This window comes from Dipodomys merriami, unplaced genomic scaffold (assembly GCF_024711535.1).
Source record: "Dipodomys merriami isolate MVZ:Mamm:240054 unplaced genomic scaffold, mDipMer1.0.p SCAF_28, whole genome shotgun sequence".
Taxonomy (NCBI): Eukaryota; Metazoa; Chordata; class Mammalia; order Rodentia; family Heteromyidae; genus Dipodomys; species Dipodomys merriami.
In genome coordinates, this window is record NW_027204270.1 from 11433369 (window position 1) to 11450347 (window position 16979).

Below are 16979 nucleotides of genomic sequence, written 5' to 3' on the forward strand. Positions count from 1 at the left end.
CTATGAGAACCAGGAGTCCACGCTGCTAACCGGAAGAGGTGTGTCAAGGGCACGGTTTCAGGAGAGCTGCTCCCGTTCCTGTGACAGCTGGCTCGGGCGGAAGCCGGAGGAGCCTGGTAGGAGGTCAGCAGAGCGAAGATGAGGAAGAGGCTCAGGAGATGCAAAGATGTGGAGTTTGAAGGATTTTAACTTGAGGGGCTAAGAGAGAGGGGGAAACGAGAATGAAACCACGAAGCCCAATGTGGAGGCTGACTGGGGGAATGCTGGGGCTTCTGAGTGGGAAAGGGAACAGACTGTTCCAGAGGTCTTAACTGTCTAAAAAGCAGGGATCCCCAGAAAGCACAGAAGAGGGGAGAATGTTCTCTAGCTTCCTTGCATTCTGGCCTGCTGCATTATATCTGTCCCCCTGAGTAGCCTGCAAATTGCCTAAAGGGTAGGTGTAGATCTTAGACAAGAAGCTCTTGGGGCTGGGAAGGTGGCTCAGTGGTAGAGCGCTTGCCTTGCATGCATGAGGCCCTGGATTCGATTCCTCAGCACCACATAAGCAAAAAGAAAAATGCCGGAAGTGGCGCTGTGGCTCAAGTGGTAGAGCACTAGCGTTGAGCTGAAGAGCTGAGGGACAGTGCCCAGGCCCAGAGTTCAGGCCCCACGACCGGACCCAAAAAATAAAAAAGAAGAAGCTCTTGCCAGGCACTGGTGGCTCACACCTGTAATCATAGCTACTCAGGAGGCTGAGATCTGAGGATCGTGGTTCAAAGCCAGCCTGGGCAGGAAAGACTGTGAGACTCATATCTCCAATAAACCATTAGAAAACTGGAAGTGGCGCTGTAGCTCAAGTGGTAGAGCGCTCACCTTAAGCTAAAGAGCTGAGGGACAGCGCCCAGGCCCAGAGTTCAAGCCCCATGACTGACCAAAAAAAAAAAAAAAAAGAAGCTCTTCAGAGAACATACATTCTTCTAGCAGTGAGGGCTCACTCATAGCCCTGTTACTAGTTATAGGTGTGGTGGCTGCGGAGCCAGGATTGTCTTGGAGTTGGAGATTACAGACTTGATGGCTTTTATTTATTTATTTTTATTTATTTTTACCAGTCTTCGGATTTGAACTCAGGGCCTGGGTACTGTCCCTGAGCTTTGGTGTTCAAGGCTAGCACTCTACCACTTGAGCCACTTCTGGCTTTTTCTGTTTATATGGTACTGAGGAATTGAACACAGGACTTCATGCATGCTAGGCGAGCACTCTACCACTAAGCCACATTTCCAGTTTGTTTGTTTATTGTATATTAACACTGAGCTTGAACTCATGGCTTTCTTGCTTGTCTTTTTTGCTCAGGGAAAGTGCTCTACCACTTGAAACATATCTCCACTTCTGGCTTTTTGCTGATACATTGGAGAAAAGAGTCTCACTGACTTTTCTGCTCAGGCTGGCTTCCAACTACGATCTTCAGATGTCAACCTCCTGAGTACTAGGATTACAGGTGTGAGCTACCCACCAGTGCCCAGTTTAGTAGTTTTATTGTTTGTTTTTTTTTCAGTCATGGGGTTTGAACTCAGGGCCTGGACCCTGTCCTTGAGCTTTGTCACTTAAGGCTAGTGCTGTACTGCTTTGAGCCATAGCTCCACTTCCAAATTCCTGGTAGTTAATTGGAGATAAGAGTTTCTGTAACTTTCCTGCTTAGTAGCTTTTAAATGGGAACTGATAGCAGACGCCTGCCAAGATACTCCTGGAAGTGTGTAGAATAGGACTCAGGACTGGACTGAGTCACTACTTATTGAAAGGGGGATATGAGCAGGAAGAGAAGGAAGAGAAGCAGGAAGAGGGAGGAGGAGGGGGGAGGGGGAGGGAGAAGGGAATGGGAAGGAGGCGATGGAAGTTGCCTCTAAGGGACCTGAGAAGTGGCTGAAGATGTAGGAAAAGAACTTACTGAGGGCTGGGAAGGTGGCTCAGTGGTAGAGAGCTTGCCTTGCATGCATGAGGCCCTGGGTTCGATTCCTCAGCACCACATAAACAAAAAGAAAAAAGCCAGAAGTGGTGCTGTGGCTCAAGTGGTAGAGCGCTAGCCTTGAGCTGAAGAGCTGAGGGATAGTGTCCCAGGCCCAGAGTTCAGGCCCCACGACCGGACCAAAAAAAAAAACACAAAAACAAAAACAAAAAAAAAGAACTTACCGAAGCTGGTGCGGGGTGGGACAGAGTGTGGCCATGGAGATGACCCTGGAAAGGCCCATTGGCCTGGAAATGGCGAGAGCACCCCATGACTTGGTCAGGTGGTAAGCTGAGGGGAAGGGAGGAGGTGTTAGGGCGGCGAGGCGGCTGGCCCAGCCTTCACAGGGCCTGCTGGGAAAGGTTCATCCTACAAGGCCTGTCCTGAGCCCGGCCTTGAAGGTTACAAAGTGGATTTCCGTCTAATTCAGGTTTTTGCCAATAACCTTGGACTAGTCACTCACCTTTCCTAAGCCTCGGTTCCTTCACCTGTGGAGAAGGAATGAAAACAGCCTCCGCTTAACCCTTTTAATGAAGCTGCCCAAGAGGCCACTCAGGGTCTGGGCGGCGCCAAGCTTGGGACCACGCCCCTTTGTCCAAGCCACGCCCAAACAACAGAACACAACCACGCCCCCATTCGGACCCGCCTCCACGGAATCGCCCCGCGCCGGCCACGCCCCGCGTAGGCCACGCCCCTTGCCACCACGCCCCTACCTGAACGCGCCCTGGTTGCCCAGGTCTCCCTTTCACAAGCTCCGGGGAGTGAGTCCAGGAGGGCCTCGCCACACCAGCTGTCCCGACCCCCCATCCCTGTCCCCGCGCCCATGGCCACGCCGGGACCCCGAGCCTTGCGGGCTGCGCTGTGCGGCGGCTGTTGCTGCCTCCTCCTGTGTGCCCAGCTCGCTGTGGCTGGTAAGACCAGGCAGGTCTGATGAGCGGGCCAGGCAGGGGCCGGGGGAGCTTGCCCCTCACTCAGCCCCAGCCCCCGGCGCCGTCGGGGCTTGCGGGAGAGCGAGGAAGCGTTCCCCACACGGGCGGGGCTCCAGGGGTGGGAGAAGGGGGCGCCAGCCGTGTGGAGCCCCAAGCGCACTGCGTGGTCTCCAGGTGAGGGGGGGGGCGCGTAGGAGCTTCAGGTGTTTCTGGCAGGCAGAGCCCCCACACAGACCGGGGAACTTCGGGTGCGTGCAAAGGAAGGGGATCCGGAGGGGGGGAGGGAGGCTAGGCGAGTTGGTGCAAGTTCCAGATGTGTGCAAAGTGTGAGATTCCCTCTAAGGGTGAGGGTCTGGAGTGGGAGAAGGGGGCCACGGCTTGGCCACCTGGACCGGTTCTCTGGTTCTCTTCCGGCTCCCGCCCACTCCCAGGTAAAGGAGCTCGAGGCTTTGGGCGGGCAGCCCTGATCCGCCTGAACATCTGGCCAGCTGACCAAGGAGGCTGCGCAAAGCTGGAGGCCTGTGAGCGTTGTGTGGAGGGGGACAGAGCACACAACCTCTCCCGCTGCGTCTGGCAGCACTGTCAGCCAGAAGAGCCAGGTACAGAACGGGGTCCCCCCCAACTCCAGCCGTCCCCCAGTTCTCAACCACAGAACCTTCCTCTCCCTAAAAGTCTGACCTGTACCTTCTTCCACCAGGACACTGTGTGGCCCAAGCTGAGATGACCAAGGAAGGTTGCTCTGTCTACAACCACTCAGAGTCATGTCCAGGTAAGGAAGTTCCCACCCACCTAAGCCAACTTGCCCGCAGAGCGCTGAGGTTTCCCCAGCCACAGCCTGCTTCCAAGAGAAACCAGCGTCTCTGGAAAGTGGATTGTGGATTGTACCCACACTTGGGTACAGTTTCAATTCTGCCTTTAGCTCCCAAAGAAGTCTCCCTTCCCCTCTCGGGCAGTTTCCTCATCTATAACTTGGTCCAGTTGTGCAGAGGGGTGCAGGCATTAGCACTTTCTCTAATGCACAGCTTGGAAGGGAAGAGAGACTTCCTGGAGGAAGTGGCATCAAGATGGGCCTGTAGGCAGAGAGGGAGAAAGCTCAGTTGGTGGGGGGATCTGCGGGGGGGGGGGGCTAAGGCTTAAAAATATGTTGGGTATTGGGAGCTGGACAGGATCTGATCTGAGTCAGAGCCCAAGCTGCTGGCCCAGGGCTTGGGTCTTGGGTGGGAGGACTGTGTTACCATGATGTCCTGTCTTCTCAGCTGCCCACCATCACCCCACCTATGAACCGAAGACAATCACAACAGGTAGGTACTGCCTGGGAGGTGGGTGGAACACAAGGGGTTGTAGTCAAGGACAGAGTGAAGTCAGGCACTGTCATGCTCCCTGATCAGCCCTCCAAGTGCTCCACATCAGTCTACATCTGTAAGATGAGTTAGGCAACATCTGCCCCACAGAGCTGTGACAAACATTTTATGGGACTGAGTAAGACCTGCTTGCTTCAATGTCTGGACACACTGGAAGTGAATCAGAAATGGCAGCTCCCATCCCTTCCCCAGCACCAGTTCTAGCCAGAGTGACCTCTGGGGACCTGTCCTTGAAGCTGGGCGGGAGAAGTGGGCTCCATTATCCCACGAGATGTCCTGGATGCCTACATGCTGCAACCTGAGGCTCCATAGGGCAGATGTTTAGCAGAGCAAGGGCCAGAGCTCCACCCTGTGCTTCCCATTGCCCCTCAGGACCTGGAGGTCACCAGACTTGGTCAGCATGGCTGAAAAGGCTCTTGGTTAATTAAAGCCAGAAACTGATCTCAGAGGCTGAATTATTGATGGCTCAGCTCCCTTGGCTCGAGCCCCAGATCTGCCGTATGCAGTTCATTTCTTCTCTTTCTTCTCTTCCCTGCATCCTCCTTTAGGGCTCCCTGAGCTGCAGGTAGACCATGCTTTCCCCTTCATAGGCTCAGACCCCCTTATGCCACCCTTAGTCCCTGGGCAGTGGACCCCATTCCCATCCCATTCCCTGTCCACTGTCCCAGAATCATCTAATACCTACCAGAGCTGCCCTGCTCTGGGCACCTGGCCCAGGACCTGAAATTGAATCCCTGATAGGAGTTAATGGTAACATGGCACATCTGGGAGCCATCCAGGCCTAGATTGGCAACTACACATCCCTAAGGTTGTACCCTTGCAGGGACAGAGGGAAGGGTCAAGGGGGGCCTGGGAGTCCAGCTCTGTCCTACTGAGGAGGTGGCTTGCCAGGTCTATACCATCTGCTAGTCTCCACCTCCATTCAGTGGGTGTTGACTCTGAGGCCTCCACCTTCCCCCTCTGCTCCTCCTCCTTGGAGTGAGAACTCCAGGCTTAAGAGGCTTGGGAAGGGACCACATCATCTCAATTGGGGTTGGAGCCCTGAGACCCTTTGGCTGACAGAAGGTCTGGGTGCCTGCATTGTGGGTCCACCCTTACTCTATTGGACTAATGACAGGCAAATGGGCTGGAGGAGAGCTTCGTTGCTATCTGGTCCCACTCAGCCTATGGGACCCATGTGACCAGGAGACTCAGAGTGCGTGTGCATGCCACTGAGCCATGGAGCAGTTCAGGAGCAGGGCCAGGACTGGCCAAGGCCCACCTCTCCAGCCCCATCCCTTCTACCAGCCGCTGTCCCTTAGCTTTTCTGCTCAAGGCTGACATTCTTTCACTTGAGCCACAACTCCACTTCTGGCCTTTTACTCGTTCATTGGAAATCAGAGTCTCATGAACTTCCCTGCTCACTGCTCAGGCTGGCTTCAAACCTTGATACTCAGATCTCAGCCTCCTGAGTAGCTGATCTGGATTTCTAAGCCTAGTAGTCTAGGTCCCATGGTGAGGGTTGGCACTTCTATGCTTCCTGGGATCCTGGACCCCTCTGGCCTGCTGTGACCTCTGCCCTCCCCTCACCCTAGGCAGCCCGGCAGTCCCTGAAGATCATGGCCCTGGCTTTGACGGGGCCAGCTTCATTGGGGGTGTGGTGCTGGTGCTGAGCCTGCAGGCAGTGGCCTTCTTCGTGATACGCTTCCTCAAGGCCAAGGACAGCACTTACCAGACACTGTGAGTACCTGGCGAGCAGGTGGGAGGGGGCCAGCTCCCTTCCCGACTCCCTCCTCACCAGGGAACTACCTTACTTGGGCCCAAGAAAGGGATAATGACTTTCTCCCAGCATCCCCTGCGTGAGCCATGCCCCTTTCTTTCTCCTCCAGTTCGGACTGTCTCTGCCAGATGTTAGCTGGGATCAGGACTCAGCCCTGGCCCCAGTGTCTGGGTGTCCAGCTGAGCCCCCTGTGTCTTTGTTCCCTCACGCTGCCAGCAGGGAGGAGAACCAGTAGGTGGCAGCCCCAGCGGGTCCTCAAGCCACAGCCTGGGGCTGTGTGCACAGTGTGCTTTCCTCCGAGGAGGGAGGGTGTGTGAAGCCTCAAGCGTTCTGTGTGTCGTGAGATGGGGGGCTTAGCCGGCATTGAAGTGTTTGCTTTTCTAGCTGCACCTGCTCTCTGCCTGAGGAGGCGCCTCCCTAAATGTCTTCTCTGTCTGGCCTCCACAGAATCTGACCCTCGTGGGTCTGGATGCCACCCTAAAGGACACCAAGGCTGCTCTCTTTGGCTGCCTTGTGGGCACTGGGGTGGGAAAAACTTTGGCCACCAGTGTCTGGCCCCTGCGGGCATCAGGCACAGAACAGGCCCAGCGCTAGTGCCTTGACATCCCCTCCAGTCCTGGGCCAGACACCTGCAGCTGAGAACACCCCTCCACCACCTCCTCTGTTGTCTCTTCTGGACATCCAGACTGGTACCTGGGGGCCGTGCTGTCTCTTCCCACCAACCCAGCCTGGACAGGCTGCCCCCAAATAAACAGTCTGTTTCCATTCTGTGCTTCCTGTCCGGTGTCTCAGGCTGTAGGTGGGTGGGGGAGGGGATGGCCACAGCCCTCTCCTTGGCAGAAATTCTTCCCAACACTGTAGCTGTCTCCCTTCAAGATATTTGCAAGCCAAGTGCAGCAGTTCACGCTTGTAATCTCAGCCTTGGAGAACCTGAAGTAGACCGAATGATTGAGCGTTGAAGCCAGCCAGGGCTATACAGCAAGACTTTGTCTACAAAGGAAATAAAAACAGGGCCAAGAACATGGCTCGGCAGTACAGTGCCTACCTAGCAAACACAGAGCTCTGAGTTCAAACCCCACTGCCATAAAACAGAAGCAACAAAGTGGGGGAGGGGAGGCTGGTTCTATCCGCGTTGTTCTGTGAACTCCCCTCCTTGCAGGTCACATGCACCCTGTGACTTGTCCAGATGGTCGTCGTTGACTTGCCCAGGTAACTACCAATGGCTGGTGGCATCATTTCCGTGTTGACTCTCATAAACAGCCATGGCAAACAGGCTCACCGGCAGACTTTGGCACACACGTGAAGGCTTTGGGGAGGACAGATTCCCAGGGTCTCAGGGGAATCTCAGGGATCCAGGCAGGGGTGAGGAAACATTTTTTCTGCCATTTGGATATTTAGAGCATCATTCCTGGACCATCCCAAATTATCCATACAGACAGGTGGCTAAACAAGGCAGCCAACAAGAAGCGTAGGAGAAATGTACATGACTGTGCTATCATATCCAAATGATTTGTCCCTTAGCTTTTTCTCTTTATATGGCCCGTAGGCTGGACATTTAGCTTAGCAGGTACCTCGTTCCTGTTCACTCACTAGGCCTAGCACAGGAAGGTTTATTGAATGAAGAAGAGCTCACACACAGGCTGGGAATGTGGCTTAGTGGTAGAGTGCTTACCTAGTATGCATGACACCTTGGGTTTGATTCCTCAGTACTACCTACACAGAAAAAGCCAGAAGTACTGGGTGTTGGTGGCTCATGCTTGTAATCCTAGCCACTCAAGAAGCTGAGATCTGAGGATCACGGTTCAAAGCCAGTCCACACTGGAAAGTCTGTGAGGCTCTTATCTCCAATGAACCACCAGAAACCAGAAGTGGTACAGTGGCTCAAGTGATAGAGTGCTAGCCTTGAGCTGAAGAGCTGAAGGACAGCACCCAGGCCCAGAGTTCAAGCCCCAGGACTGACAAAAAAAAAAAAAAGAAAGAAAGGAAAGGAAGGAAGGAAGGAAGAAAGAAAAAGAGGGCTGGGAAGGTGGCTCAGTGGTAGAGTGCTTGCCTTGCATGCCTGAGGCCCTGGGTTCGATTCCTCAGCACCACATAAGCAAAAAAAAAAAAAAGAAAAAGAAAAAGAAAAAAAAAAGAAGTGGCATTGTGACTCAAGTGGTAAAAGTGATAGCCTTGCACAAAAACACCTCAGGAAGAGTACCTAGGCCCTGAGTTCAAGCCCCAGGACTGAGAGAGAGAGAGAGAGAGAGAGAGAGAGAGAGAGAGAGAGAGAGAGAGAGAGAGAGAGACAGAGAGAGAGAGAGAGAGAGAGAGAGAGAGAGAGAGAGAGAGAGAGGAGAGAGAGAGAGAGAGATCATACTTTTGCTCTCTTCCCCTTCCCCTATCTCCTGATGTTCTGCTCATGCTCAGTTCTGACCTCACAAACAGACCATGGCTGCCTGGGAGCACCCCCGCCCCACACCCCAATGGGCCACCCACTTGATTGTTCTGAAGCCCTGAGATTCAAGCCTGTCGGCTTCCTCCCTTCCCACAGAGGGATGCAGGATGCATGGTGTTTAGGGAAAAGCTCTGGGATAATTGCCAGAGAGCAAAATCATGTCCCATGTCCTGTCTCTGGGCTCTAGGTGTTCTCCTATATTCATATATTGGCGCTACTGGATGGAACCCTGGGCCTCACATGGCCAAGTGCAACTGTACAATCAGACTTCACCCCCAGCCACTTCACGAATGTTTTGCACATTTATTGTTGTTGTTGGTGGTACTGGGGAGTGAGCTCGGGGCTTCCTGCTAGCTAGGCAAGCACTCTACTACTTAATAAACTGATGCTTATTAGGCACCTACTCTGCAAGGTCTATAGTCCATGGCCAGTTATAACAGGGCACATAAGGGTCAGAGGTAATGTACAAACCACTCAAGGTGACATTAGTGAGGTAGGAGTACTATAAATGACACCAGTGGTCACTATTATTTTGCTTGCATAGTACTGTGGTCCTGAACTCAGGGCCTGGCTGCTGTCCCTTAGCTTTTTCTCTCAAGCCTGGCATTCTACCATTTGAGCTACTGCTTCACTTCCAGCTTTTTAGTGGTTAACTGGAGATGAATCTCATAGACTTTCCTGCCTAGGTGGCTTTGAACCATGATCCTCCAATTTCAGCTTCCAGAGTTGCTAGGATTACAGATGTGAGCCATTGGTGCCCAACTTCCAGGGTTCATTATTAATAATATTGACAAGCCAGGCACTAGTGGCTCATGCCTGTAATCCTAGCTCCTCAGGAGGCTGAGATCTGAGGATTGAGGTTCAAAGCCAGCCCGGGCAGGAAAGTCCCTGAGATTCTTATCTCCAATAAACCACTCAAAAAACCGGAAGTGGTGCTGTGGCTCAAGTGGTAGAGTGCTAGCCTTGAGCTGAAAAGCTGAGGGACAGCGCCCAGGCCCAGAGTTCAAGCCCCACAACCACCACCAACAAAATAATAATAATATTGACAAGGACCAAGAAGGACAAGGATAGGGAGACTGGACATTCACAGACAGGTGGAACTTTGCAGAAGAGGCTAGACCTGCAGATGGAAGGACCATGGGAGCCAAGGCTCAAATGAGTCTATCCTGGCTGGACAGGAGGGGGACGAGGCCAGTTCTCTCTGGGGCTAAGGAAGGAAATGTTCATATCTGAGATAGATCCATCCTGGGTGGAGTGTCCCTGAGGGACAATGGGAGGAAATTTTGCTTACATCTTCCCACCAGCCTGGTCCTTATAAGCTGGCTGTCTTCCTCTGGTGGTCCCAGCAAAATGGACTTACAGTGGACCCCATTTTGCTTGCTGCTCCTCTTAGTTATGGGGCCTGCCTATCTGAAGACTCAGGACCACCTCAGCTGTCCAGGTAGGGGCCTAAGGAATTCTCCTCCCCACCCCCCACTCATCCCCCCCTACTCCAAGGAGCAAGACTAGAATTTGAGAATGCAAATACATGCAAATTGGATGGAAACAATGCAAAACCTTGTCAACTCAGGAGAGAGCATTCTGACAGCTGGAATCTGGGAGCTAGAAAGAGAACTGCAGAGGGGTCTGGGAGAGACACACATCCATGGTGCCACCAGCCCCGTGCCTCCCTGCAGAGCCCAAGGAGCTGGAAGCCAGCAAAGTTGTGGTCCTGTCCAGCTGTCCGGGAGCCCCAGGAAGCCCTGGGGAGAAGGGAGTTCCAGGTCCTCCAGGTGAGAGATGCTGGGGAGTTGTCAGGGCCCTTAGGGTAACGAGGGAGGCTGGGTGTCACGAAAAAAGGGCAGGACTGACAGGTACAGGGAGCAGAAATTGTTTGCCTTCAATCACAGAACCAGAACAGGGTGAAGATGGGGTTGGGGAATCTTAGGGCTTCAACCTCCATTGTACTTTGATCCTGAGCCTGTCTGCCTCTGGGATTTCAGGGCCACCTGGACCACCAGGCGAGATGGGGCCCCAGGGTGAGCCTGGTGAGTATGTGGACTGCCACCTCCACTGCTTCCTGCACTCTATCCCAGATGGGGAGAGGTCAATCAGCTGTGCCCGCCTGCCCCTGGGTGTGGAAGGCTATGTGGGGAGAGCGAGGAGAAGGGCCTGGGCTCCCCCCCCACTGGCAGTTTCTGGGCATTCTCTTAGGGGTGCTCAGACCTCAGAGCTGTCATCTTCCTCTTCCTCCCTTCAGGCGATCCCTCGAGCCTGCTCCGGTGTCAAGAAGGTAAGGTTCCTTCTTCAGAGCCAGCAACTTGGAATCGGGCTGAGCTGGGGTGTTGGTGGCTCTTCCTGTCAGCCCTCCCTAGAGCTCCCCTCAGGGAATTCAAAGGGGCTAAGAGGGTGCCTGGCTCCTACATTTGTTCCAGAGCCTGGGTGGAAAGGTTTGGGTAGTAACTTTTTTTTTTTCTTTTGTCGATCGTGGGGCTTGAACTCAGGGCCTGGGCGCTGTCCCTCAGCTCTTCAGCTCAAGGCTAGCACGCTACCACTTGAGCCATAACACTACTTCTGGCTTTTTCTGCTTATGTGGTGCTGAGGAATGAAACCCAGGGCCTCATGCATGTGGGGCAAGCACTCTACCACTGAGCCACCTTCCCAGCTCCGCGTAATAACTTAGTAGTTCCCCTCAATCTATCTCCTCTTTCCCAGGCCCTAGAAGCTGTCAGGAGCTGCTGAGCCACGGTGCCACCCTGAGTGGCTGGTACCAAGTGTGCCTACCAGAGGGCAGGGCCCTCTCGGTCTACTGCGACATGGACACCACAGGAGGTGGCTGGTTGGTGAGTGAAAAGGCCAGGTTCAGTGGTCACTTCTCCCCCTGACCCCTAGGGGGAGCCAGTGCCCGCTGGCGTAAGACACTCAGAGGAATTCTCTGACAAAAGTTGGCCGAGCTCCTGCACTGAAGAAGTTTAAGAAGGCTTCCCAGAGGAGAGGCCATTTGAAAGGAGCTTGAAGGCTGTGTAGAAGCATTTTCCAGGTAGAAGAAAAGATCAACTCAGCTGAGCGCCAGGGGCTCATGCCTGTAAGGCTAGCTACTCAGGAGGCTGAGATCTGCAGATCACAGTTTAAAGCCAGCCCGGACAGAAAAGTCCATGAGACTCTTATCGCCAGTTAGCTAACAGAAAACTCAAAGTGGCAATATGCTCAAAGTGGTAGAACACTAGCCTTGAGCAAAAAAGCTCAGGGACAGTGCCCAGACCCTGCAAGCCCCATGACTGACAAAAAAAAAAAAAGAAAGAAAAAAGAAAAAAAGAGATGATTCAAGATACACCATGCAGGCGCATTGCACCCAGCTTTTTTTTTTTTTTTTCCTGTCAGTCATGGTGCTTGAACTCTGGGCCTGAGCGCTGTCCCTCAGCTCTTCAGCTCAAGGCTAGCACTCTATCACTTGAGCTACAGCGTCGTCACTTCTGATTTTGTGGTGGTTGATTGGAGATAAGAGTCTCATGAACTTTCCTGCCTGGCCTGGCTTTGAACTATGATCTTTGGATCTCAGCCTCCTGAGTAGCTAAGATTCCAGCCCTGAACCATCAGCACCTGGCCTGGCTTGTTTTTATCATAGTGAATTAAAGTAGATTATTATTATTATTATTATTATTATTATTATTATTATTATTATTATTATTGTTGGTGGGGCTTGAACTCTGGGCCTGGGCACTGTCCCTCAGCTCTTCAGCTCAAGGAGAGCGCTTTACCACTTGAGCCACAGCGCCACTTCTGGTTTTCTGAGTGGTTTATTGCAGGTAAGAGTCTCAGGGGCTTTCATGCCTGGGCTAGCTTTGAACTGCGATCCTCAGATCTCAGGCTCCTGAGTAGCTAGGATTACAGGCGTGAGCCACTGGCACCCAGCTAAACAGATTATTTTGAGTTTGACTTTCAGCAGGATTGACCACTTCCCTAGAACAGGGATGATGTTTCTATCATTTTAGATTCCTCAGAGGCCTGCAAATTTTAGTTGTGAGGTTGATTATCAGTGAAAGTTAATAAGAGGCTACAAGTGGGTAGCTCAGGCCAGTAATCCTGGCTTCTCTGGAGGATGAGATCTGAGGATCATGTTTCAAAGTCAGCCCAGACAGGGAAGTCTGTGAGATTTTTATCTCCAATGAGCCCTCACAATCTGTCTCCCCTAGAAGCTGCCGGGAGCTGCTGAGCCAGGGTAAGACAGATTGTGCTGTGGCTCAGGTGGTAGAACACTAGTCTTGGAACAAAACAAAGTAAAAGAACAGCACTCAGACCGTGAGTTCAAGCCCAGTACCAGAACAACAACAAAAGGGAATTGAGTTTATAATCATATTCCCAAGCCAACCTTACTGGGAGGAATCACAGCCTCTCCCTATCCACAGAGAAGGGAGATGTTTTCCCTCTCTTCTCCTCCACCCAGCCTCAGCCACCACTCCCCGCTGCTCCATACCCCATGCCCTGCCTTCTGCGTCTCCCCAGGTTTTCCAGCGACGACAGGATGGTTCTGTGGATTTCTTCCGATCTTGGTCCTCCTACAAAGCCGGTTTTGGGAACCAGGCATCTGAGTTCTGGCTGGGGAATGAGAATTTGTACCAACTCACTCTGCAGGGTGAGTTCCTGACAAAGAGGTTGGGTATGAAGCATGGGGTCCACCTCCTTGAATTCCCACCTTGGAGTCTGAGGAGTTCCAGCCTCTGCACCCCCTTTCCAGGTACCTGGCAGCTCCGGGTGGAGCTGGAAGACTACCATGGCAACCGCACCTTCGCCCACTATGCAGCCTTCCACCTCCTTGGAGAGGCGGATCACTACCAGCTGGTGCTGGGCAAGTTCTTAGAGGGCACGGCAGGTAAGTGGGGCTCAATGTGGGGCCCCAGAGGAAGGAAACAGGGGACAGAGGTCGACTCCCACCCCCCCCCCTGCCAGTACTTTCACTACCTCCACAAATGAGCCTACATAACTTCTTCCCTTCTATGGGACTCGGTTTTGTCATCTAAGAAATGGCAGGCCAGAGACAGGATGGCACAGTCGGGAAAGATGAGGGCCCTGGCTGTACACGGGCTGTCAGTCACCCGCTATGTGATCTTGGTAAATGTCTTCCCTGTCACAGCTTCCGTTTCTTTTTCTTTTTTTTGGGGGGGGGGTCAGTCGTGAGTCTTGAACTCTGGGCCTGGGCACTGTCCCTCAGCTCTTCAGCTCAAGGTGAGTGCTCTACCACTTGAGCCACAGCACCACTTCCGGTTTTCTGGTGGTTAATTGGAGATAAGAGTCTCATGGAATTTCCTGCCTGGGCTGGCTTTGAACTGCAATCCTCAGAACTCAGCCTCCTGAGTAGCTAGGATTACAGGCGTGACCCACCAGTGCCCAACTTCTCAGTTTCTTCTCTTAAAAAAAAAAATGTGGGCAGGTGCTGGTCCACAAGTCTCTTATCTCCAATGAACCACCAGAAAACCGGAAGTGGCACTGTGGCTCAAGTGGTAGAGCCCTAGCCTTGAGCTGAAGAGCTCAGGGACAGAGCCCAGAGTTCAAGACCCATGACCGACCAAAAAAAAACACAAAAACTTGCAGGGATGCAGAAAGAGCAGAGACAGAGACAGACAGACAGAGACGCACAGAGACAGAGACTCTGTTGCTTGTCTGTGTTTCCTGCTTTGGGAGGAGAAGTAGAGAAATCTTTCAGAGAAACAAACAGTGGTGTTGGGAGAGATATAAAAGAGGGGGGCTGTTACAGGGGGACACACTGGGGACACTCCTTTTCCTTCCCAGGCACTAAGAGGTTCCTCCAGCTCTCCCTGGTAGAGTTGCTCAGGATGCTGACCAGCGCTGAGGAGAGATAGAGGTGGGAGGGGAAGATGGGAACTCTGAAGGGGAAAGAGCCGGCACCCTGGAGCAAGATGGTCCTGCGTTCAAGTCCTACCACCCCTGGGACTCGCTGAAAGTATTGTCTAATGTCCACCTCAGAGTTGATATGAGGTGGTCTTGGAGCAGCATCTCCAAGGATCCAGGCATTGTGTGGAACACCCAGGTGCCTTCTGTTTTCTCTGTGCAGGGGACTCTCTGAGCTTCCACAGCAGGAAGCCCTTTTCCACCTATGATGCTGACCATGACCTAAGCAAGTCCAACTGCGCAGTGACAGTCCATGGTGCCTGGTGGTACACTTCCTGCTACCGGTCCAACCTCAATGGGCGCTATGCCATGTCTGAAGCCACTGCCCACAAGTATGGCATTGACTGGGCCTCAGGCCAAGGTGTGGGCCACCCCTACCGTAGAGTTCAGATGATGCTTCGTTAGGTCAACCTAGAAAACAGTACCCTTCACTAGGCCAACCTAGAAACCAGTACCCTTTGCTAGGCCAACCTAGAAACCAGTACCCTTCGCTAGGTCAACCTAGAAAACAGTGCCCTTCACTTTGTTGTACAGCTTCAGGAACCACAGCCACTTCCCCATTCCATCCACCTCTGCTTCCCTGTCCACATTTTAAAATAAAGAATTTTAACCCTTTGTCTGGTTTTCAGTATTCTTCTAGTTACTGGGGAAAGCCCTATGGGCAGAGGCATGTAAGTTTAAGCTCCATTTTACAAAGAGTTATTATTTAATTTTTTATTATTTAGATATTCATTTTAAAAGAATCTACTTATTTTGTGCCTAGACTGGGGCTTGAACTCAGGGCCTAGGTGCTGTCCCTGGCCTTTTTTTTTTCAAGGCTGGCACTCTGCCACATGAGACACAGCTTCACTTCCAGCTCTTTTGGGAGGTAAGTGAAGATGATGAGTCTCTTGGATTCATCTGGCTTTGAACCAGGATACTGAGATCTCAGTCTTCTGAATAGCTAAGATTACAGGTGGAGCCCAGCGATGATTGACCAGTACTAGCAAATCATTGTGTCTTCCTTCCTTCCTTCCTTCCTTCCTTCCTTCCTTCCTTCCTTTCTTTCTTTCTTTCTTTCTTTCTTTCTTTCTTTCTTTCTTTCTTTCTTTCTTTCTTTCTTTCCTTCTTTCCTTCTTTCTTTCTTTATTCTTTTTTGTCTTTTGTCAGTCATGGGGCTTGAATTCTGGGCCTGTGTGCTGTCCCTTGGATCTTCAGCTCAAGGTGAGTGATCTACCAATTGAGCCACAGTGCCACTTCCGGTTTTCTGGTGGTTCATTGGAGATAAGAGACTCACAGAATTTCCTGCCCAGGCTGGCTTTGAACCATGATCCTCACATCTCAGCCTCCTGAATAGCTAGACTTGAGCCACTAGCACCTGGCTTAGCAAATCATTTTGTAGTGGGAATTGCACAGCTTTCTTACCTCTGTTCCTTTGCAGTTTCTGGTGAGCTGTTTTCTACCCTAGCCTTGGTTACATCCAATTTCTCATCCCTTACGGCTTCTTTTCTGTCCCGTGAAAAGCTGGCTTGAGCCAGGTCCTGGTGGCTCATGCCTGTAATCCTAGCTACACTGGAGGCTGAGATATGAGGATTGCAGTTTAAGGCCACCCCTCCACCCTGGAAAGTTGGTGAGACTCTAATCTCCAACTAACCACCAGAAAACCAGAAGTGGTGCTGTGGATCAAAGTGGTAGAGTGCTAGCCTTGAGCAAAATAGCTCAGAGACAGTGCCCAGGCTCTGAGTTCAAACCCCACAACTGACAACAAAGAATGCTGTCTTGAACCAGAGATCAAATCAAAAATGGGCACTTTTCACCCCCATGAGGTGAAAGTGTTGGGAAAATGGGAAAGAATGGAAAAGGAATAGCCCGGAATTGTCAACAGTAAGGACTGTTTATTGAGGAATAGCAAGGGCACAGACCTTCCATTTTCCCAACAAAAAAAGACACTGGCTAGCATTTATGAGGCATATTATATCTCCAAAGCCACGTCATATTTTTCAAGTGATTACATAAATTGTGGGGTTACGTATTGTGGGATGGTGATACTTAGCTAACGTCACAAACACATTTTTAACTTTCACAAGGCTAATTGTCAATATAATGGCCTATAAAGCTTGTGAACTCTACAGGCTTTGACAATACAACTTTTTCTTCCAAATTGGGTGATAGATATGCACATTTCTTTCCTTTTGCTTAGTGTAAGCTGTTCCCTCTTTCTCTCTCAGTCTCTCCCTCCCATCGCTGCCCTTGGGTTGCTCAGTTCACTTTCATCAGAGTCTAGTGCAGCTCTTGGACACTTTTGCTGTATTTTTCACCTGTTTCCATCTGACTTTGTGCCATCCTAACTTTCCTCAGATGTGCACATGTATATACCATATGTGGAGTCAGAACATAGAGTCATCTAAAAAAATACAAAAAATTAAGAAGCGGTCCTTTGTTTCTTGAGTCCTATTTACTTTGTCATTACCTTGTTGCATTTTGACTTTAACATGTGCCATTTGTCTCTCTGATCTTGGCTTATTTTGCTCAACATGATTTGTTCTAGCTCCATCCATTTTCCCTGCAAATGCCATTATTATGTTCTTTCTAATGGTTGCATAATATTCCATTGTGTATGTTAGAAGAATGGAAAAGGAATAGGCTGGAC

At 51.6% G+C, this 16979-nt stretch overlaps 2 protein-coding genes across 3 annotated transcripts; both read left to right on the forward strand.

Annotated features, from left to right (window-relative positions):
- Nucleotides 1–2665: 2665 nt before the first annotated feature.
- On the forward strand, nt 2666–5991 carry Cd164l2 (CD164 molecule like 2). Its single transcript, XM_070036968.1, has 5 exons — nt 2666–2889; nt 3339–3506; nt 3605–3676; nt 4164–4208; nt 5843–5991. Exons 1-5 carry the CDS (start codon nt 2802–2804, stop codon nt 5989–5991), a joined length of 522 nt encoding a protein of 173 aa, XP_069893069.1. The 5' UTR covers nt 2666–2801.
- A 3790-nt stretch (nt 5992–9781) lies between these two features.
- Nucleotides 9782–14965, forward strand: Fcn3 (ficolin 3). 2 transcript variants are annotated; one of them, XM_070037529.1, is made up of 8 exons: nt 9782–9905; nt 10141–10236; nt 10447–10491; nt 10704–10736; nt 11159–11286; nt 12947–13076; nt 13179–13313; nt 14514–14965. In XM_070037529.1, exons 1-8 carry the CDS (start codon nt 9815–9817, stop codon nt 14753–14755), a joined length of 900 nt encoding a protein of 299 aa, XP_069893630.1. In that variant the 5' UTR covers nt 9782–9814; the 3' UTR covers nt 14756–14965. The 2 variants fall into 2 exon arrangements, with proteins under 2 accessions (XP_069893630.1, XP_069893631.1); XM_070037530.1 differs by having other exon boundaries at nt 14231–14606.
- The last annotated feature ends 2014 nt before the right edge of the window (nt 14966–16979 follow it).